Here is a 24,088-nt window from a genome sequence, read left to right as displayed (position 1 = left end):
AAACTTCGGTACTTAAAAATCTCCATAGGCAACGCTTTGAAATTTTTTACAGGTTACCAGTTTAGATTTACAGAGGAGATCTAGTGCTAGAATTGTTGCTGGCACTCTAGCGCACGCGGCGATACCTCACATATGTGGTTTAAACGGCGTTTACATATGTCGGCGGGACTTGCGTGTGCGTTCGCTTCTGCGCACAAGCTACTGGGGACAGGGGCGTTAGAAATAAATTTTTTTTTTTTTTTTTTTTTTTTTTTTTTTTTTTTTTTTTTTTTTTTTTTTTACACTTTTTTTTTTTTTTTTTTTTTTTTTTATTATCACTTTTATTCCTATTACAAGGAATGTAAACATCCCTTGTAATAGGAATGTGTGTGACAGGTACTCTTTATGGAGAGATGCAGGGTCAATAAGACCCCACATCTCTCCTCCAGGCCTGAAAGCATGAGATCGTGAAAAAAAATTCACAGATCTCATGTTTACCGTTGCTTAGCAGCCGCGGCTTTGTTTACTTACGGGGACCCGGGCGTGACGTCATCACATCGCGCCCGGGTCCTCCGACGGTCATAGAGATGACTGGTGACCATCTGGTCACCAGTCATCTCTATGCTTCCTGCGAGCGCCGGACGATTCGTTCTCTGGGCCCCCGATGCACGGGAGAGCCCGGAGAAGCACCGGATGGCGGCGGGAGGGGGGGGATGTCCCCTCCCGCCGCCTGTAAGGATGATCTAGCGGCCGAACCGCTGCTATGATCATTCTTACGTTGTGCAGAATCGCCGGCACAAGAGAAGGATATCTGAATGATGCCTCTAGCTGCAGGCATCATTCAGATATCCCCCCCACAAAGCCCAGGACGTCATATGACGTCCACTCTGAACGGCAGAGGTTCTTTGTGGACGTCATTTTACTATGGGCTGGTAGGGAAGTGGTTAAAGTGGAGTTCCACCCATAAATATAACATTACATAAGTAGTTCTAAAAAAATTTCATTAGTCCTTTACGAAATTTTTTTTTTTTTTTTAGATGCCTTCAAAGTGTTGTTGCTAGGCAGAATAGTTAATCTTCCCACTTCCTGCACCTAGGTGCTTAATGCACCGCACAGACTCCTGGGAATGTAGTGGGTGTAACTTTCCAGGAGTCTGTGCACTCCCCAGTCTCAAAGAATCATGTGACTTGGACAGCACAGGTGCTGAAACCTGATCTGACACTGCTTGTGCAGCACTGAGCATGTGCAAGATTTGCAAGGCTGAAATCCAGGAAGTCATACAGTCTGGCTTCATGATGCCCACACTTAAGATGGCCCCAGTCAATTTCTATTTTATAAAGTGTCTAAATGCTGTAACAACCTAACAAAACGGACCTTAGTTTACAGACTAACTTTACTAGAATACATTAAGCTTGTGTATTACAGGGGTATTTATATTTAAAAAGTGAAATTGTGGCCGGAACTCCGCTTTAAGTCCGTTTTTGTGTTGAAAATAACTGTGAAATCTAAAACTCTGTTGGGTGTAACAAGATTAGTCCTTTTTTTTTTTTTCTTTTTTGCTGATCCGAAAAATTATCCGATCCGTGACTCCTGATCCGAGGATCGATCCGATCCGTGAGTTTTCTGATTCGTTGCACGAAGTGCCACTTAAGGATCACTGGGAGGAAACCGGCCTCTGCCACAGGCTTGACAATTTGAGATTTGTGAAATTAGATTGAGCGAATCCTTCCAGTCTTGAAGGGAGAGTATCTTGTATGGAAGACCCTGATAGGTTACCAACACCCCTGGTTTAGATAGGAAAAAGGAGAGATTCCCCCAGGATGGGGCTTTAACGGTAACAATAATTGGAGAGGGTATATGGTGTAATAAAATTTATTATATAAAGGATTACAAAAGAAAAAATATGAAAAGCAACACAATTGTTTAAGAACAAGGTACATCGATAGGTGGTGTGTGCATCCGCTGGGATAGGTTCAGGCCCTACGCGTTTCGGAGTTCCGTCCCTTCTTCAGGGGCCAGAGTCAATGCGAAATTTATACTGTATATGGTAGAGATTATAATAAAGCGAATTACAAAGTATGTTCATATACAAGAAAAGAAAAGCAAGAATTTAAAATCTGCACAATACATAAACCACATACCCATCACCACATGTATGGACCGAGAAGACCGGAGAGCATCATGGTACCGAATCCCTAAGGTGTATAGGGAGCAAGCCAAAGGGACATAAAAAGTCCCAAAACTCCTAAGGGCAGACCCTGGGCGAGCAGGAGGTGGTGTAACAAATGAACCCACGACTCCTGCGAAAGCAGAGAAGAAGTAATATAGCTAAAAAGACATAAGTAAATAGTATGCAAGAAAATCAATTATGTAGGTAAGCCAAAATTGAGGAGACGTGTACCTGTGAACAAGGCTTAAATTGCTTGGATGCTAACAGTGGAGCAGCCAGTAGGTAAAAAATGTAGTTCCAATCGTCTAAAACATGGCAATGCAACCAATAAGGAAATCCAAAAAGTCTTTAATAGGCAGTGCTCCTAAAAAGAGCAAAAAAAGAAAAAAATACACAGATGTATAGGTGGTAATTGTAATAAAAAAGTAATAATTTGGAAACTGTATGTAACACATGAGAGAAAAAGTATTCAAAGTGGGTTACCTGGGAAACCTGAACATGCTGTATACCTGCAATGGAGCAGGAGATGAGCCAGGAACGGTCCCAGAAGTCAGATGGAATAAAGTGTAAAAACACCCATTTATCCAAGACTCTATAATAGACAGTATATAATCGATTATTTAGTTAGCAAATAAGAAGGACCTGGGAAACACAGCCCCATATGTCTCAAAACTGGCAAAAAGGAGTAAACAGGATCACCTGATAAGAGGATCTACAGCTAGTGACCATGGTCAGCCGGCGCTGGCTTATTATGGCAGCCCTGATGGTTAAATAGCTGGCAAAGAATGAGGGGAGGGACAGGGGAGAAAACACCCCCTTGCTCCGATTGGTGCTGGGAGCCGCGTCTCCGTGTGAGCACGGAGATGTAGTGGAGAGGTGATGGGCTGGCATCAGGGTGGCGGTGACCAGCGTGTGATGTCACCGCGCCTGGTCAGAACACGGACCGCCCAAAAGGGGGCGGAAAGGTCGCAAACAGGGCGGCGGTGACCAGCGTGTGACGTCACCGCGCCTGGTCAGACCACGGCCCGCCCAACGAGGGCGGAGTAATGGCAGAGAGGAGTGCCTGTAGTTAACTAGGGACGCCCAACAAGGCACAGGAACCGGAAGTAGGTGCCGTGTGAAACAAACACACACGGCGCAGCGTCCATTAGTATCCAGCGCTGCCAGGGCAACCAAAAGAAAAAATAAACAAATGGCTGCATCAAAACTGGAATGCGAACAAGCAAGTGGCCTAAACCTAAGAGGGAAAATACACCAGGTGATCCTGTTTACTCCTTTTTGCCAGTTTTGAGACATATGGGGCTGTTTCCCAGGTCCTTCTTATTTGCTAACTAAATAATCGATTATATACTGTCTATTATAGAGTCTTGGATAAATAGGTGTTTTTACACTTTATTCCATCTGACTTCTGGGACCGTTCCTGGCTCATCTCCTGCTCCATTGCAGGTATACAGCATGTTCAGGTTTCCCAGGTAACCCACTTTGAATACTTTTTCTCTCATGTGTTACATACAGTTTCCAAATTATTACTTTTTTATTACAATTACCACCTATACATCTGTGTATTTTTTTTTTCTTTTTTTGGTCTTTTTAGGAGCACTGCCTATTAAAGACTTTTTGGATTTCCTTATTGGTTGCATTGCCATGTTTTAGACGATTGGAACTACATTTTTTGCCTACTGGCTGCTCCCCTGTTTGCATCCAAGCAATTTAAGCCTTGTTCACAGGTACACGTCTCCTCAATTTTGGCCTACCTACATAATTGATTTTCTTGCATACTATTTACTTATGTCTTTTTAGCTATATTACTTCTTCTTTGCTTTCGCAGGAGTTGTGTGTTCATTTGTTACACCCCCTCCTGCTCGCCCAGGGTCTGCCCTTAGGAGTTTTGGGACTTTTTATGTCCCTTTGGCTTGCTCCCTATACACCTTAGGGATTCGGTACCATGATGCTCTCCGGTCTTCTCGGTCCATACATGTGGTGATGGGTATGTGGTTTATGTATTGTGCAGATTTTAAATTCTTGCTTTTCTTTTCTTGTATATGAACATACTTTGTAATTCGCTTTATTATAATCTCTACCATATACAGTATAAATTTCGCATGGACTCTGGCCCCTGAAGAAGGGACGGAACTCCGAAACGCGTAGGGCCTGAACCTATCGATGTACCTTGTTCTTAAACAATTGTGTTGCTTTTCATATTTTTTCTTTTGTAATCCTTTATATAATAAATTTTATTACACCATATACCCTCTCCAATTATTGTTACCGTTAAAGCCCCATCCTGGGGGAATCTCTCCTTTTTCGAATCCTTCCAGTCAGTTCAGATAGTGTCACCCACTGACAGCTTGAACATACCTGTCATATAGTGTGGTGACTGGATCCCCGATGGTTCGTCTAGGCCTCCTGGACTACCTCTGATTCTAGGTTCTCCCGAGCCAAACCCCCATCGCACAGCTCCCGGCTTAGGATCCTCTCAGCAGAAGGTTGGGACCCAGCCAGTCGCTGGGGCCCCTCTCTAAGTTGGCATGAGGCTCCGCATGGTGCATGACCTCAGTAAAGCAGACCACGGTGGCAGGGCCCATGGATGCGCGCACCCTGAAGGTGGATGCCGCACCTGGAACTCGGGCCCCGCACAGAACAGAACGGCCCAAAGGCGGTTGACCGATATACCCCCTCCCAGCATGCCCAACGAGGGAAGCACTCCTCTGATTGGCTGCTGGGAGAAGGTGGGTCTGTCAGAAACCCCTCTAGCGCCAACTGCCGCCTGGGGGTGACATAATAATAATAATAATGGTGAAACCTAGAGAAAAACAAATAAATAAACATAAGAATTATAAGAACAAACAAATGTCTACTAGGCATATAGATAAACGGCCTTTATCATACCAGCGATGCTGTCCTAAGAGGATCAAGACTTAGGAAACATGTGGTGCAGGCTTAGCTGACTCCATGTGGACTGTCCTGTGGAAAAGAGATGAGAGTAGCGATGGGAAGTGAAGCCAGTTTTCAGTAACATGACAGGAAATGTACATTACCATAGAACACTGCCTGTCAACAGTCCTTTTAAGAGTGACATCTAGTGGACAATATTTGAATTGCAAGTCCAGAAGATAATACTGTATTTCCTTGTAGGCCAAAGGCATGACACATGGAACAATTTTTCATAATTGTTTTCTGTTTTTTTTTTTTTTTTTTTTTCAGTCGGGGTGCCATTCGGGCGCCTAAGTTTAGGGATTTCTGTTCTTCGGACTCTGAGTATTTGATTAAGGGCTAACATCGTACCTGGTTTATCTTTTTAGTGTGTAAAAGGAGGTTTGGGGTAGAGGTCGACCGATATTTGGCCTTTTTAAAGAAATCGCCATCGGACGATTATTGTCTATAAAAAAAAAAAAAAGGCTGATTGTTGGACATCTGAGGCAGGGGTGTGCTGGGTGTAAATACCCCCCCTCCCCCCCCCATGAGGTGGAAGTGATGGACAGCTTGGCACTGGTGGGCACTGAATGACAGCTTGGCACTGAGCTGGGCACTGGTGAGGTGGCAGTAAATGACAGCTTGGCACTGGTGACTTGGCACTGGTGGGCTGCACTGATGGACACCAATGAGGTGGCACTGGTAGGCACTATTGAGGTGGCACTTATCGACTGCACTGGTGGGTACTGATGAGGTTGCACTGACCGGCACAAATGGACACTGATAGGCTGCACTGGTGGGCACTAATGAGGTGGCACTGAATCTGATGAGGTTGCGTTGACAGTCTGCTTTGGTGTGGACTAATGGATACTGATGGGCTGCACTATTGGGCACTGATGGACACTGACAGGCTGAACTCGTGGGCACTAATGAGGTGGCAATGATGGGATACTGATAGGCTACACCCCACCTCTCCCCCCCCCCAGATTTTCTGAGATGAAGGGGGGGGGGGGGAAATCGGCCTAAAATATCGGCCACAAAAATCGGCAACATATATCGGCATCAGCCAGAGAAAAACCCATATCGGTCGACTTCTTGTCGCCAAAAGCCGTGTGTGCTCCAGGCTGGAATGCACGCCGCCGAACAGTCACTTCTGGGTTTCGCTGTGCCCGCAGTGCTCTGCCATGCTCCTTCCCTGGACAGCAATCAACAAAACCTTCACCAGAGAAGCCACCATCGGCTGACGATCCACAGTGACTACACTTCCCTTTTTTATGAGCGCATTTTGTACGACTTTTTAGTGAGTAGCCATTTGGCTGTTTTAATTAATACATTCCATATTATCAGACATACTGCACTTAGTAGGCGTATTTTTTTTTTCTTTTTGTGTTGTTTTTTTTTTTTTTTTTGTCTGCCCAACTGCAAATTGGCTGGGGGGAAAAAAAGCATAAAAAAAAAAAATGCAAATCGCAGTAAAATCATGTATGCAAAAAGCACTGCTGAAATGGATCCAAAGCAAACTGTATAGGTGTGAACCAAGCCTCGTGCTGGCCATACATGTACCATTTCGCTGAATGAAAGAATGTTTGATAAGTTCACTTTCTTTTAACATTCCGTTTTAAAATGAGTGTAATTTCTCAACGAAAACCATACACTGAAAATTCCTGTGAAAATGTTCTATTGATCCCACTAACGCTTAGAAAATTGAACCAACGTTCTTACAATGAGAATTTTTTTTTTTTTTTTTTTTTTTTTTTTTTTTTGACGGAAGACATTATTTTTGTATGGCCAGGATAAGTGACAGCAGGCGTCGGTAGCTTTTATCAACAGCCTATGACAAGGGAGTCTGTCCTACATAATATTGCAGTTCTGTCTGAAAATTGCCAAAACAGTGTTTAATTTTTCTTTTTAAATATTTTTTTTTTTTATCTGAGTATGATGTATGTACCAGATTATACCTCTAATAGTGTGGTATATACAGTATATCTCTTCCATCTGTTCTTCTCAGAGTGAGTTGGAGATTTTTCTCCCTAACCATATAGTTGGTTATTTATATTTACCACTGCATAGATGTGTGTGTGTGTGTGTGTGTGTGTGTGTGTGTATACATGCATACATGCATGCATACAGTTATATATATGTATGTGTGTGTGTGTGTATGTATATATATATATAATATATATATATATATATATATAAATGTGTGTGTGTGTGTGTGTGTGTGTGTGTTTGTTTCGATTAATCAGATATAATAAAAAAAAAAAAAAAATCTGCCAACTAATAGTTGCAGCCCTACCTTACTCGTACGTCTATTTCCCAAAGACTACCTCTGGGTATGATGCTGAGCACGTGCATTCAACTTCTTTGGTCGACCATGGCGATTCTGAGTGGAATTTGTCCTGTTAAACCACTGTATGGTCTTGGCCACCGTGTTGCAGCTCAGTTTCAGAATCTCGGCAATCTTATAGCCCAAGCCATCTTTATGTGGAGCAACAACTGATCAACTCAGTAATGCCAATACAGTACCCGAAAGCCTATTATTGCTACATTTTACAGCATTGCAGGAGAAATATGAAATGGTCTTGAGTTACAGAAGCAAAAATCATGGCGCCCAATAAATGGGGTTTATTTTGCTGGCTTATTGTAATTTATTGGCAGTAATAAAACTTGCTACAAATGAGTGACTTTTTTTTTTTTTCGCAGGTGAAAATGAACTTCTTGAAACACTTCGAAACATAGCATCGAAAAACAAGATCTGGAGATCCTATATTGGCATGGGTTACTATAATTGCTCCGTTCCACAGGCCATCTTAAGAAATTTACTGGAAAATGCTGGCTGGTATGTCTGTCTTTTTTCACTTGTAAGGCACTTTTTTTTTATTTTATTTTTTTTAAATGATTACGCTCAGAGTATAACTGAAAGGGCTGGCATTTTCTCAAATAACCCTTTTTTAGGTAGCAGTGTAAATGATTTAGAAAGTAAAATTTTTGTTTTTGAGATATATATTAGTGCCTTGCGAAAGTATTCGGCCCCCTTGAACTTTGCAACCTTTTGCCACATTTCAGGCTTCAAACATAAAGATTTAAAACTGTAATTTTTTTTGAAGAATCAACAAGTGGGACACAATCCATGAAGTGGAACGAAATTTATTGGATATTTCAAACTTTAAAAAAAAAATAAAAATACCGGAAAAATTGGGCGTGCAAAATTATTCAGCCCCTTTACTTTCAGTGCAGAAAACTCTCTCCAGAAGTTCAGTGAGGATCTCTGAATGATCCAATGTTGACCTAAATGACTAATGATGATAAATAGAATCCACCTGTGTGTAATCAAGTCTCCGTATAAATGCACCTGCACTGTGATAGTCTCAGAGGTCCGTTTAAAGCGCAGAGAGCATCATGAAGAACAAGGAACACACCAGGCAGGTCCGAGATACTGTTGTGGAGAAGTTTAAAGCCGGATTTGGATACAAAAAGATTTCCCAAGCTTTAAACATCCCAAGGAGCACTGTGCAAGCGATAATATTGAAATGGAAGGAGTATCAGACCACTGCAAATCTACGAAGACCTGGCCGTCCCTCTAAACTTTCAGCTCATACAAGGAGAAGACTGATCAGAGATGCAGCCAAGAGGCCCATGATCACTCTGGATGAACTGCAGAGATCTACAGCTGAGGTGGGAGACTCTGTCCATAGGACAACAATCAGTCGTATACTGCACAAATCTGGCCTTTATGGAAGAGTGGCAAGAAGAAAGCCATTTCTTAAAGATATCCATAAAAAGTGTTTAAAGTTTGCCACAAGCCACCTGGGAGACACCAAACATGTGGAAGAAGGTGCTCTGGTCAGATGAAACCAAAATCAAACTTTTTGGCAACAATGCAAAACGTTATGTTTGGCGTAGAAGCAACAGAGCTCATCACCCTGAACACACCACCCCCACTGTCAAACATGGTGGTGGCAGCATCATGGTTTGGGCCTGCTTTTCTTCAGCAGGGACAGGGAAGATGGTTAAAATTGATGTGAAGATGGATGGAGCCAAATACAGGACCATTCTGGAAGAAAACCTGATGGAGTCTGCAAAAGACCTGAGACTGGGACGGAGATTTGTCTTCCAACAAGACAATGATCCAAAACATAAAGCAAAATCTACAATGGAATGGTTCACAAATAAACATATCCAGGTGTTAGAATGGCCAAGTCAAAGTCCAGACCTGAATCCAATCGAGAATCTGTGGAAAGAACTGAAAACTGCTGTTCACAAACGTTCTCCATCCAACCTCACTGAGCTCGAGTGGTTTTGCAAGGGGGAATGGGCAGAAATGTCAGTCTCTCGATGTGCAAAACTGATAGAGACATACCCCAAGCGACTTACAGCTGTAATCGCAGCAAAAGTTGGTGCTACAAAGTATTAACTTAAAGGGGCTGAATTTTGCGCGCCCAATTTTTCAGCTTTTTATTTTTTTTCAAAGTTTGAAATATCCAATAAATTTCGTTCCACTTCATGATTGTGTCCCACTTGTTGATTCTTCAAAAAAACTTCCTGGGGTAATGGTAGTTGGGAATTTTTTACACTTTGGATCTAAAAGTCTGAAGGGTACAATGCCAAGTTGAAGGAAACCTGTCATGAATGTTTTTTAAACAGTGTCTCACAAACTCCCAACAGAGGAAAGCAAAATATGTCCCTCTTGGCAACTTGAGGGTTTTGCTGGAAGATGAGAAAAAAATACATTGTACTACCACAAAATCATCAGATTACCTGGATTAAAAAAAAAAAGACATACAATATTAAAGTGAAGCTTTGCTAAGGCATTGGGCATTAGAATTATTTACATATTTTCTAGTGAGCAGTAAATGAGTTTTAAAATGAATCCTCACTGACCTCCTAGCTGTGGGCACTGTGGATCAATTTATTTGTAAATGTTTACTGCAGAAGCCCTGAAGTCATTTTGGTTCTCACAGCACCTACGAATTTCAGAAACTATTAAACCAATTTACAGAATTTAATCCTGAAGGAAGGGGCCTTTTAAAAACTATAAGGAAGTGTACCTTTACTCATCTGTACAATTTACAGATATGTACACATCTTATGGTTGTAATGCATATCTTCCTATTGTACTGAATGTGCTGACACCTTGTGGACAAGTGAGAGGAGTGCCAGAAAAAAAAATGTACATTGCAGCTTAATGTCATGGATTCTGTATTTTCTAGTTCTGTAGCAGAAAACTTGGGGCATATTTCTGATGGCAATTAAAATCACATTTTAATACATGCTTATGCAGCTACATTTGCTGGTGTGATAAGATCACTAGGAACTCTACCAGTAGAAGCAGAAGATAGTAAATTGGAATCTAGCTCAAAATGCTGTTGATGGGTTTATATAAAAATACTCCTGTAAAGGACACACGGTGCATATGCACATTAGATAACCTATAGATGCTTTCCGAGGCTTTTCTGAAAGCAGCAAATTCTTCATTATTTTATTTTTTTTTTACATGCACTTTGGTTCATAGTCAAAACAAAATAATTAAAAGTGGATATTGGGCTGGCAGAGGATAAAACCTGTTTTGAATGTTGCTGGGCATAAGAAGGGTTACAGAGACCCTTTAACAACAGCCTTCTGTTTAATGCATTCTGGTGGGTTGGACTCTTCATACCCTTGATACTATCGCACTGTTATGCATTTTGACAGGTTGGGGGGTAGAATGTTGTCATACTGTTCTGCATGTTAACAGGTTGGGGGGGGGGGGTAGATGGCTTGGCTATGACTTAAGGGCACAGAAATTATTTTTTTATATACACTTGTGAGCACTGCACACCCTGTCTGATCCACATGGACAAGGTCATCCATCACCTTACTGAGCCAGTTGGCCAGTATTTTTGCCAACAATTTGGTGTCTGCATTTATTAGCGAGCTTGGCCTGTAGAAGGTGCACTCCTCGGGCCCTTGCCAGACTTGGGGACCAAAACCACTATCGCATCGTACATTGAGTCAGGGAGAGAGTCTAGTGTAGCAAATTGTTTCAGTAATGCAGTAAGTCTGGGCACCAACAGTTCCTGATAGGTGGAATATAATTCAATGGTAATCCTATCCGGTCCCAGGGCTTTCCCAACGCCTCCTGTACCTCCTCCAGGGAAATATCCTCATCCTCCTATTTTTCCGCTTTTAGCGGAGTCTAAGGAGGGGAGTGGAACCCAGTCCAGATACCGAAGAAGCTCCGAGGTGCTATAGCAGACTCTAGAGGAGTATAGGGCCCCAAGAATCTCCCACTGATGTCAGCCTGTAGTGTCAACAGCCGACCATCTGGGCCCCTCAGGCAACCAATGTGGGTCACCCCTTGCTGTCCCCTGGCCAACCAGGCCAACATTCTGCCATTCTTGTCTCCAAATTCGAATACCCTCTGAGATCCATCAAGCAAATATTTCTTGGTGAGATCAATTCTAAGTAAGGAAAGGTCCCTCAACGTGTCCTGCCAGAGTATATAATTATTCTGCACGGGAGACCGCACAAACTCGGCCTCCCGGAGCTTTGCCTGATCTTCCAATTGCCTCAGGGACTGCACAGATTGTCTCTTCCACTGAGCTATATGGGCAATAAATTTCCCCCCCCCTCCACCTGAGAGGTCTGAATAGTGACAGACAGTGCAGCATGGTCGGAGATACCCGCGAGAGGATCTCGGTAAAGAGCACTCTGGAGCAGAGCTGGGGAGGCAAAGGCCAAATCAATCCGTGACCTGGTCCGGTAGGTAGTCGAAAGGCAAGTATATTCCCTGTCCGAGGGGTGAAAATGGCGCCAAACATCTGTCATGTGGAAGGCGGTCGCCAAGTGAGAGACGATGTTGCTGGGGACCAGAGGCATGTAGTCTGTCCAGAACCCTAGATGGAACCAGATTAAAGTCGCCCATCAACAAAACATTATCCACATTAAATGTGGTAACCTGCTGCATTAGTACATGAAGCACCTCGACATCAACAGGGGGGGGGGGGGGGTAGATGGACCCCCACAAGCACATACGGGATCTTGGAGATCAGAGCATGTAAAATAAGGTACCGACCATTAGGGTCCAGCTTGACAGTAATGAGCTGAAAGGGCAAGGATCTGTGCACCAGGACACTTGCACCCCTAGCATAGTTAGAGTAGGGTGCGTGATTGTGCGCTCCGAAGCAGGCCCTTTTCAGACTCTCGGAACCTTCGAGTGCATCTCTTGCAAGATAGATTTGTGGGTGGAGCTTCCGTAAGTATTTGAGTACCAAGGAACGCTTAACGGCTGAATTAAGCCCTTGCACGTTCCAGGATACTATCAAGCACTTAGCCATAACAAGTGTAGTGGAAGAACAGACAGGATGTATGACAGAGGTCCCACCCAGGTCCCCTGGACCAGGGGGAGCCAGCCGGTCCCCCAGGAGCAGCAGAGACCATCAGCGCCCCACCCTCCAAATATAGCATCATACCCAGTAAAACGCCAGCAGGGGCAAACAACATTTCCAATAGACCAACATAACCTTGAAAAAATAAGGAAAAATCATAAAAACAGCGAATAACAATAACGGCTGATCCAGCCCACCGCATGCACCTCGGAAAAGTGTTGCATTTTAGTCCCATAACACCCTTGGTCCAGGAACTCCAACCACAGGCTGGGGACTTGCAACCAGGTTAGGACATGTCCCATCCACCATTAAACATAAGGGCCTGTGGAGTGTAACACTAACAGAGCCATCTGAATGGAGTGAAACTTATAAAAGGGTTACTTTCACCTGACTGAGCAGGGGCACACACTTGGAGTCAGTTACTGAAAGGCATGATCCACCCGAAGAGAAAAATGGGCAACAGTAAATAGTCAGGGGAAATGGAAAAAAAAAAAAAAAAAAAAAAAAACGACAGGATCAACCAGTCATCTGGATAGGCACGGTAAGCCAGTGTTCTAGTGAGCCAGAAGGCCCACAACATTATGGTGGGCAGCATCATCATCATCCTCCGCGCTCCTCCAACCCACAGTAAAACAAGAGCGGAGGGGCGACTCGGGGGGGGGGGGGGTGGGAAGAGCCTGGCAGAGGACATGGACATTCTTACCCAAATCGTAACAGCAACCAGTGGCCATCCATGTAGCGAACACAATGTCATGTAGTAGGAACCACCATGTTAGTTGGTGGCAGCGCCTCCAGGCCGCCGCATCTTTGGGGCGTAGTGAAAAAACGGATGGTCTCCCCATCCACCACCTGCAATTTAGCCAGGAATTGAATGCTGTATTTAATGCCTTTTGGAGCGCCGGGCGGCCTTGACACCATCAAAGGACCGGCGCTGTCGTTTGGGTTTCCACCGTGTAACCCGGAAACATCAGGAGCCTGCCATTGCGGTACGGTAGTTCCCAGGCAGCCCTAAGCAGCTCATCCCGGTCGCAGAAGTTGAGCAGCCGCAAGATGAATGTACGGGGTGGGGCTCCCTCTGGCCCAGGCCTGGGTGGAACATGATGGGCCCGCTCAACAGTGAAGTATGGGGAGAGCCAGGCCAGCGGCAGCAGAGAGCGCAGGAGGTCTTCGTTGAACAAAGCAGGGGACTGACCCTCAACCCCCTCAGGGAGGCCCACGATCCGCAGATTGTTCTGGCGGCCTCTGCCCTATACTCCAGCACCCGGACTTTAGTTTGCAAGGCCCGGATGGAGGCCTCATGATCAGTCACAGTGTCCTCCACGTCCCCGACCCACCGCTCAGTTTCAGCCACACGAGATCGGATCTTGTCCAGATTTTGACGAATTAGGCTTACATCCAACTGCACCTTGATCTTGGATGTGAGGGAAGTTTGTCAGGAGGTAATGGCTGCCATAACCTCCGGTATACCCAGAGGCGCCGGAGCGGAGTCTTCCTCGTGGTCAGTCTGCGAGGCCATATTGTAAAGGTGCGCAGGAGGCCTCAGGTTGCAGAAGATCGGGGAGGTTTCCATGAAGCACATGGGGGGGGGGGGAGGAGGGAGAGAATCTTATCTGCCTACTCCTCTTCTGACTCCCAGAGGCTTTAGAAGGCATTCAGAGGTGCCAGGATCCCGTCGATCCACTCGGTCACGGTATACAAATGGGTTAATCGGCTTACACTCCAGGAGAGCTCAAGGAACACGTCCACCATCCCGGCCACGCCCTGTGTGTTTGTTTCAAACTATTTTATAATAAAGATACTTCTTTTTTTTTTTTTTTTTTTTTTTTTTTTTTATTCATTGCCGCATGTTCTGCCCACAAAGCCTGCAATTTTTTGAGGGTTTTTACTCCTTTCAGCCCTTTTATAGAACAATTGGATGTTGGCACGGTGGGGGTCCTCCCTTCCTTTATATTCAGAGGTGTCTGTCCTGTTTATAGGGTAAACGAGATGTAGAATGCATCACTAAATTAGTGATATGCCTTATACACAGTTAAAGTGGGCTTACAATGCATGCCTTCAATATTTAAGCAGATAATGTTGAATGAGAACGACCAGCAATAATCTGTTCCAGGATATGAGAGAAAGTGGTAGCATGCAGACATGACTTGTGAAAGGTGCACTAAATTAAAAGCAAGAAAAGGAGTACTGTGCAGCTTCCGTACACAGACTAAGCAATATGGAACATTACATTGGGGTTGATGTGCAAAATCTGGTGAAGCTGCTTCTAACTTTAGCTTGTTCAATGACGTTTTAACAAAAAAAGAAAATCATGGAAACAAATTGATTTAAGAAATATGAACATTACGGCTAGCATACAAGATAAGTATTACTATGCAGGGTATATATATATATATGTATGTATGTATGTGTGTGTATGTATGTGTGTGTATGTATATATATATATATATATATATATATATATATATATATATATATATGTCAGGTTTATAGACAAAACTAAATTAATTCCATTTAGTGTAAATGACTAGCAAGGGCTTTTGATTCCTCTTGTACCGTATTGTAACTGTAATGTCTGACTTCATTTTGTAAAGCGATGCACAAACTATTGGTGCTACATAAATCCTGTAGAATAACCATAGTAGTACTATGCAAAGGTCATATTTAAATGTTCGTCAACCTTTTTGGAAATGGGAAATCAAGACGCCATACATGTTACTGCATTTTCCACATATTAACCTATCCGGACTGTTTTTTTGTAAAATATAAAGGGAAGAGTGCCAAGTCAAGACTCTAGAGATTAAAAGGAATCGCTAGTGATTTGCGCTTCCATAGAGGGCGAGAAATCATAAAATCTGTTATTATTTTTTTTAGTATAGACATGGCTGATCTATTGCCATTTTGCTAGAATCTACCTTTCAGGAAAATTAAGTGTTAACATTAGCACAAGCTCTGCTCGCAGCGCCTCCAAAAAATGCCAGTTGGAATTTGGTCTCCTTGGAAACCAAGCCAACAAATTCCAGGGACCTGAGAAGAAAAAGGACAAAAGATTGTGGAGAACAGTATGTAGGAATGTTATACTAGAGTCTGTGGACACTAAAAGCTTCCTTTTGTGTGTGTGTGTGCAACTCAACATAGTGCTGCAGATCTGAAAATCGGAAATGCAGTGTGTGTGTGTGTGTATGTGTGTATATATATATATATATATATATATATATATATATATATATATATATATATATATATATATATATATATATATATATATATAATATACATATACACACACATGCTGCTGTTAAACACCTGGGCAAAGAGTAAGGGGTGTGTCTCCTTCTTCTTTTTTTTCTTTTTTTTCCCTTCTAATTTTAAACCTCTGTCAGGACTCTGTAGAGTAGGGGAATGCTAGAAACCCAGTCAGCTTTTATTTGCCAAAAATGTGAAGCACCACACATCTGCTGAAATGGTTCAGATATGACTATTCCAGTAAGGGTCATTGTGACAACCAGGTGTATTTTGGGGGTCAAAAAATAACCCTTCAAGGCTTAAGATGGAAAACCATGTATATGGACTAGAATGGTATTTCTTGCAGTATGGTATCTACACAGGTTTTGTCAACTGCTAGTTTGGCAAATCGGCTGCATAAAAAGTCCTGTGCAGATAATGGTACTGATGAAGACTATTCCGAAATGTGGTCATTTCTTTCAATTATGCCCCTGACCCTTACTGGAAATAAGTTATGTCTGTACTTTTCAGCAGTTAAGGCATTTGTTACGCTACCAAAAAAACTAAATGGATCCTGTTCCTTTTAAAGCATGTTTGTATAGTGCTTGTGCTGTGTTTTGGTCCCCTGTATCACCTGAAATACCTGGTTGATAGTGCCTGGAACTTTAGTTGGACAAATGCAGTACTCTGCAAAAGTTTTAGGCGGGTGTGAAGAAATGCTGTAAAGTAAGAATGCTTTCAAAAATAAATATTTAATTTGTTTTATTTTATCAATTTACAAAGTGAGCGAACAGACAAATTTTGAAATAAAATAAATATATGGTGTGACTACCCTTTTGGCTTCAAAGTCCTACACTTGCACACACTTTGTACACTTGTTCAAAGTCAGGAATTTGCACATGACTAACTGATTTATACCAAGCAGGGGCTAATCATCCTCTAATTTCTTATGTAGGTTGAAGCAGTCATTAACTAAAACAAACGGCTGTGTAGGAGGTTTAAAACTGGGTGAGAAACAGCCAAACTCTGCTACTAAGTGAGGTTGGGGAAGGCTTTTTTCATGTTGCAGGTCGTATACCACTGCAATACTGAGCAACAAGACACAGGCTATTTATACTGCAGCAGCAAGGTCTTTGCCAGGCAAAGAATTTAAAGTGAACTGGAGTTTCAAGATGTTCAAGCTCCGCAGAAGCACTAAGAAATGGGCAATGCTGAGGACTGTAAAAGCAGTGGTTGGCCAAGGAAAGCTAATGCAGTAGATGAGACAATTTCATGCTTTCTTCCCTTGGACATCAGAAATTGCGGAAATCGGTGAGACCCAGGTAGATCCCCCATCTACTGTCTGCAGGAGTCTGGCCAGAAGTAGTCTTCGTGGAAGAATTGCAGCCAAAAAGCCATACCTCTGACATCAAAACAAGGCTAAGGGACTCAACTATGCATGAAAAGATAGAAACTGGAGTGCTTTAAAATTGGCAGCAGATACTAAAGAGGATAAATGGAAGCAAAAAGGTATGGACAGCTGCACTCCGATAAATGTAAAAAACAATAAAAGCCTTTAATCCAGTAAAAAAACAATGCACACACGGAGAAACGGCAAATGGTGTAATGATATAGCTGATGCGTTTCACATTGTTATACAATGCTTCTTCATAGCTAAGAACAACATAAACAATCTCATTTATAGTATTCCAAAGAAAAAAGTCATGTGGTGAGTCCAGTCTGTGATTGGTCTGAACTGATTGCAGTAATCTCATACATCTGTGGATAGACACAGCGGAGAGAAACTACACCCATTAGAACCAGGTGGAAAGGAATTCAAAGATCAGCTGACAAAAAGCAAAAAAAATTATTATGATGGATAAAAAAGAAAAAACTTAAACATAGGTCAATGGAAGTAAAGTGACAACAATCGTAGCATCTGCTTATGTAACCAGGTATAGGTGTGAATGTGAATGTGGGATGGAGTAAATAATAATAATAATAATAATAATAATAATAATAATAATAAAAAAAAAATAGTAGTGAAACCATCCGATATGATGTGTTTGTATGTGGAACCCCAATATCACGATATATGTAAAAAAAATGCTGGATGATATAGTATCCTGCAAATGAAATTGTCGTGAATGGGGGATAATAAACACGTAGTATACTTCACTGCAGTGTGTGAACTCGCATAATAGCGTGAGAGAGTGACCAAGTGTAAGCACTGAAATAGTGCGTAAATGTGTAACGAGCAGGAAGAAGAAATGGATACTAAAGAGGAACTGCAGTCTGCTCACATAATTTGTAATAAAATCCGATCACTTTGCATATTTTATATATTCTGTACTTGCCAAATATGCTGCAGAAATCTCCCTCCACTGAGTCTGGCTGCAATAATTTTAACTGAGCAGCTGCTACCTGTTCACTTTCTTGATTTACACAGAGGCACACTCTGCAGCTCTCATTGGCCCTCTTATGACTTGCCCCCCTGGCAAACTCACAAGAGTGAGAGAGAGCTGTGCGTGATAGCATAAGCCTAGGCTAATGACCAGACAAACAGGAAATGGGCTGTATAAGGTATTTACTGGCAGAAAAACAATCTTTTACTATGCAAAGTTCAAATGACAAGGGCATAAGATTTAAAAATGGAAATTTGAAAAAAAGACTAAAGTTCCATTTAAAGTGGAGGTTCACCCTCAAAAAAAATTCTGACATCACACGGAGTCGCGCCACCCTACCGACAGAATGCCGGTGTTTTTTTTTTTTTTTTTTTCTCAGCACATACCTCTTAATCCCGATTTTCACCTCACGGCAATCCCGCGGGAGTGGGCGTTCCCAAGCACGGCCTGTGATTGACAGGCTTCCGAACGGCGCATACTGCGCGTCACAGGTTGCCGAAAAAACCCGAACGTCGGTGCGGCTCTATACGGCGTCTGTCAATCACAGGCAGTGCTTGGGAACACCCACTCCCGCGGGATTGCCGTGAGGTGAAAATTAAGAGGTATGTGCTGAGAAGAGGAAAAAAAAAAAACCACCGGCATTCTGTCGGTAGGATGGCGCGACTCCGTGTGATGTCAGAATTTTTTTTAAATGGTGAACCTCCACTTTAAGTATCGTTGGTGCCTTTTAGGACTTGTAAGCCTAGTGAATAGGTGGACCTGCCAAGTTCTCTTTCTAGATGGACCTCTTTTATTCATTACCATGTTAAAGAGGAAGTAAACCCTTGGATAAAAAATAAATAAATATTCAATACACCTGCAAGAGAAAGGCATACTGAGCTAGTATGCACAGCATACTAGCTCATTGTGTGCCACTTACCTAAGATCGAAGTCCGCCTTGGTCTTGTCCACCACCGCCGCTATGTCCCCTGGAGCTACCTTGTTTTCGCTGCTGTGATTGGCCGGAGTGGCTATGATGTCATCGCTCAGTGCGCCTGCGCCGTTGTCTACTTTTTTTCCCTCCTTTTTTTCTTTCTTTAAAAATTCATGCAGATACTTGTCCTTCATGCCATACCAACAGAGAGGCATGTGATTTGGCCCCAAATTTATTCTGCAGCAGGAAAAAAAAAAAAACAGACATACAGCCAATGTCATTAAGAACTTCAGTGTACAAATGAACAAGGAGTCCTACAAGTGATGGTTTGGTCTCTACAGAACCTTGATCTGAACATTGAGTCTGGGATTACATGAAGAGACCGGATTTGAGGCCGCCTACATCCACAAAAGATCTGTGGTTATTTCTCCAAGATGTTTGGAACAACCTACCTGCTGAGGTCAAAACTGCATGTTTTGTTAATTGATAAAAAATAAAATAAAAATAAACGTAACCCTACTATTTCAAAAGCATTGTTTACAGCTTTATTTATTTTTTCACACCTGCCTAAAACTTTTGCACAATAGTGCAAGTCATGCTGCCCCCTTTTTTGCAGGTATAGCTATATAAAACCTTTAGATATAGGTGCCTATACAGTTTCAAATCCAGTAATACACTGTCTCGCCATGCTCTGCACAAGCTCAGTTGCTCTTAATTTTTCAGCTCTGCCAAAAATCAGCGCCACTAGCGGCCAATCTGCTGACTGCATAAAGATTTACTGCTGTTCAGGGGTAGCCCCTGGCGAGGATAAACCGGAACAATGCTGGAGGCAATTTACAGTGCACACTCATTTTGTTATCCTACTAATTGTGGAATGTATATTCCTGGCTTTTTTTATCAAGTTGTTTGTTGGTAAAGTTCTGCTTTAACTGCTGGAATTGCACTTTTATAGCACACTGGTCAAAGATTCTTTTGTCCAAAAAAAAAAAGATGTCTTTATACGCTATGTTCTATCATACAAGCTGTTCTTCAAATGGATGCTTCAGAGTAATTTTGTAGAAAACATGGTATTGAAAAGCGGTGCTAAATTTAGGGCCGGAGTACCAACCCTAATGGTCTAACGACATGGAGGGCAAGTAGGTGGTCGGCTCCTCCTTGATGAACTTGATTTAGGGGTCCCTTGGATGCCTTACCACTTCATCATGCATGCAAGAGGTGGGGGGGGGGGGGATATAGATTATTTTTAGGTTCCCACAATATCCAAAGTTATCCTGTAATGTCTATCAAGCTAATAGTAGTAATAATTAGGGCTGTTACTGATTAAAATTTTCGTGTTCGATTTAATCGTTTTGTTTTATTTTTAGTCGATTAATCGACTAATTTCGATTAATTATAATGCACAAACAGATCCAGCTACTTTTAGATCTCCTTGCATTGCAACTCTGAATTAGTCAGTGGTATACACTATATACAATCACCCGACACTAGTTGGTTTCCACAATCCATGACTTAACTTCACAGTTCTGACGCAAGTAATTTTTTTCTTATTAAAAACTTTAAGAAAAACGTAGAAAGTTAGTTTAACTTTAATTATAAAACGTATCTAGTATATTCACTGTCGGTCACTTTATAGTAGGCATCACTTTTAGCCAGTCACACAGACATACCAGGGTGTTTATATTTTCTGGAAGCAGACATGATTGCATTTTATTGACAATATTCCCTGAAGAACTGAACAGTCTTTCGCACGGAACAGATGTTGCCGATACACAAAGAATTGTCTGCACAAAATGGTTATTTTTGCCCCCTTCCCTTGATGGAGCCTGATGCATCCTCCTGCTCCACAGATGCAGAGGTACCTCAATCCAATGGGTGCAGCTTGCTCACATCCAGCAGGGTAAGTCTCACTGTCCAGGCTGTCCAGTGACGTCAAGAATTTTGATCGATCAAAAAAATTAAAGATTAATCGAGGAATTAATCTTAAATTTCCCCAGCCCTAGTAATAATCCAAATGAATACGAAATACAGATAGGTGGTGCATAGACTCATCCTTGCTGGTACCTCCTCCTGGGCACTATAAATGAGATTTAAGCAGCTGCATTTGCTTGGTGCATGTTCATCCCATTGTAAATTGGGTGAATATGAATGTACTGAATTCAGTCGAATCATTGATTACATATAACCCATAGGTTTTTGCTAATACTTAAGTAATCGTGTCTTTCATCATTATTTTTTTCAGTCCCTTTTGAACAATTATTAGATACATGCATATAGCTAATGAAATGCTCCCAGTACAGATGCTGCAAAGACCAAACTCATCTGCTATACATATTCCATTACAGGTAATCTTGCAAACCTATTTGTTCTGACATGAATTTCTCTCACTAGGGTAACGCAGTATACTCCATATCAGCCAGAGGTGTCCCAGGGTCGTCTAGAGAGCTTGCTGAATTATCAGACTATGGTGTGTGATATAACTGGAATGGATGTGGCCAATGCTTCTTTACTGGATGAAGGGACGGCTGCTGCTGAAGCCATGCAGTTGTGCCACAGGTTTGAACTTTTAAAGTATATTTTTGTTTTTAGTAAACTTTTGTCTCCTGTATATATTAAAGTGTATAGCCAAAAAGCTGCCAAATACTGTAAAAAAAAAAAAAAATACCTACACGCAGGGATGGACTGGCCATTGGGACTACAGGGAGTTTCCCGGTGGGCCGATGGCTCAGTGGGCCGGCTTCAGTGACAGCGGACCGCCTCCCCCCTCCGCTCCTAGGTCTCTCCCTTCCCGCAGCGCTCACCTCCTCTCTCTTTCCGCAGCGCTCACCTGGGGGGAACAGAGAAGCAAGGGGAGGAGCAGGGGAGACAATAGAGGAGCATGGGGGAGGGGACAGACAGCTGACTCAACAGCTATGGCCTGGGAGTTTCTCACTTCTGCCTAATCTTGTCCCATAAGGGGGGGCACTGAACTGATTCTTTCCACCGGGTGAAATAATGTCTAGCTTCCCCACTGGTACTGCCTATAAGAGTACCAGTACCAGCCGTTCTACTCTAACAAAGTAGAATGGCTAGTGAAGGGGGAGAGGGGGCTTGGGTGGCCGGGGAGTGCAGGAGTTGTCCGGCTGCCATGGGAAAGACCTGTAAAAGTGGGCCAGTCTGGATGAAGTCCAGGGCAAAATTTTTGTCCCAGCTTTCCCTGCAAAATATATATATATATATATATATATATATATATATATATATATATATATATATATATATATATATAATTTATAGTTCCTTAGCCACTTTTAAGATTGTCACAAAATAACCAGGAGGGTGACAGCATTGCACTTCTGCATTGTCCCCTGCATGTTTGCTGACGCTATGCCTAAGCAGCACTACCACCACCCCCCCTTCTGTAAACCTGCCTATTCAGTCGTCATCCCCTTCCAACTCCCAATACCTGAATCCAGTCTTTTGTATGCAGTGTGGTTGGTTCAAGGTGCTGGTGCTTCCTTTTGCATCGATTTTATTTTTTTTATTTAGTGTTTTTCAGCTTCTGAGTAAGGCCCCTCTCACACAGTCAGACCATTCAGGTCCGCCTTTCAGTTTTGTCGGCGGACCTGAATGGCCGCTCCATGCAATCCTATGGAGCGTCAGATGTTGGCGGAGACATGTCCGCTGACATCCGACCCGATCCAATCCTCCAAAATCGGACGGTACGTCCCCATCGGTCCATGGCGGATTGGGTGAGATCTGATAAAAACAGACATAGGAGACAGTGGCGCTGCACAAGCCCCTCCCCGCTCAGTGAGCAGAGAGGGACTTGTCATCCGCCGGCTCAGCACAGAGATATCCAGCTGAGCTGGCGGACTCTGTAGCCACCGAGTCCGCCTCGTGTGAAAGCCTTAGGTTGTCTGCAGTTCCATGTTATTTGACCTTGTTGATCCTTTTTGTTTTGTAGACACAACAAGAGGAGGAAGTTTTATGTGGACAGCAGATGTCATCCTCAAACTATAGCTGTGGTACAGACAAGAGCCAAGTAAGCATTTTATTTTTATTTTTTCCATGGTTACTAGTAAGTTTGAATTTTTATTTATGTCTTGGCTACTTCTTTTGCTGACCTACTTCTTTAGCAGTCTTGTATGTACTAGATAAGCAAGAGATGTCCATAATATATAATCTGGATATGCTTAATTTCTCAAACGGATTTAACTAATTTAAACACTGTGAATTCAGTTTTTACAGACATATAGATTTCATCATAAAGTGTCTTTTTACTGCAAAATACCACTTTTCATTCTAACTGATACTGTTTAAAATAGAAGGTCTTGGTTACAAGTTCAATGTTAAGGTATCACCCCCCAACCTAATATTAAAGCTGATGTTCTAAAGGTATTCAGAAATGGGGTGGGGCGCCTCATTTCCCATATAAACATTGAGTAATAGTAGCTCTTCTGTATAGAAGCTAATGTCTGTACTTCCCTTTTTTTTTTTTATATATATATATATATATATATATATATATATATATATATATATATATAATGAAGAATATTTGACTTGCAGAGAAAAGGGCCTAGTAACTTTAATTTTCACCCCCATTTCCACAGAGACATGTACATGCAATTTCAAAGAATAAATGGCTCTGCAGATTTATATATATATACATACATACATACATACATACATACTGTCGTAGAATTTCTGGCTGTCTGCAAAGCAGACAGATATTCTGTGTCTTATTCATCTTAATGAAATAATCCATATTTAAGCTAAATAGATTCACTCACCATCCATACAAAAAGACACCATCACCAGCTTGTTCTCATATCATTCTCGCTCCAGCCATGACTGGCTTCCTGCAGCTTGTCCCTTTTATTATATAGCATCAACATCAGTAACAAAAGATGTGGCTTCACAAAACAGCCAATCAGACATGTTGTATGCTTTCAAAAGAACCAATCACAGACATGTGATTGGAACAATGCTTAGTCAAACGGCTGCAGGCAGTTTAATTAAAAGTCCAGTAGGAAGTGAGGTCACATGTGACCACCTCCATAGGAAGTGAGCTCACAGGGTGTCAGCTTCACCCAGCAGATGCTCATATACGGAAGCCCTTCCAACAGGGATTCAATACAGTAATAACAATAACAAAATA

General features: G+C 42.3%; 1 protein-coding gene across 1 annotated transcript in view; it reads left to right on the top strand.

Annotated features, from left to right (window-relative positions):
- The window catches only part of GLDC (glycine decarboxylase), an 86,121-nt gene that overhangs the window by 23,901 nt on the left and 38,132 nt on the right, over positions 1-24,088 (top strand). Inside the window, exons 3-5 of the mRNA XM_040357626.1 lie at positions 7,766-7,901; positions 21,337-21,501; positions 22,892-22,969. Coding sequence (XP_040213560.1) covers positions 7,766-7,901; positions 21,337-21,501; positions 22,892-22,969 — 379 coding nt within the window. The remainder of the gene's footprint in view (positions 1-7,765; positions 7,902-21,336; positions 21,502-22,891; positions 22,970-24,088) is intronic.

This window comes from Rana temporaria, chromosome 1 (genome assembly GCF_905171775.1).
Source record: "Rana temporaria chromosome 1, aRanTem1.1, whole genome shotgun sequence".
NCBI classification, from domain to species: domain Eukaryota; kingdom Metazoa; phylum Chordata; class Amphibia; order Anura; family Ranidae; genus Rana; species Rana temporaria.
Note: the sequence above shows the minus strand (reverse complement) of the source record. Positions and strands in the feature narration are given on the sequence as shown.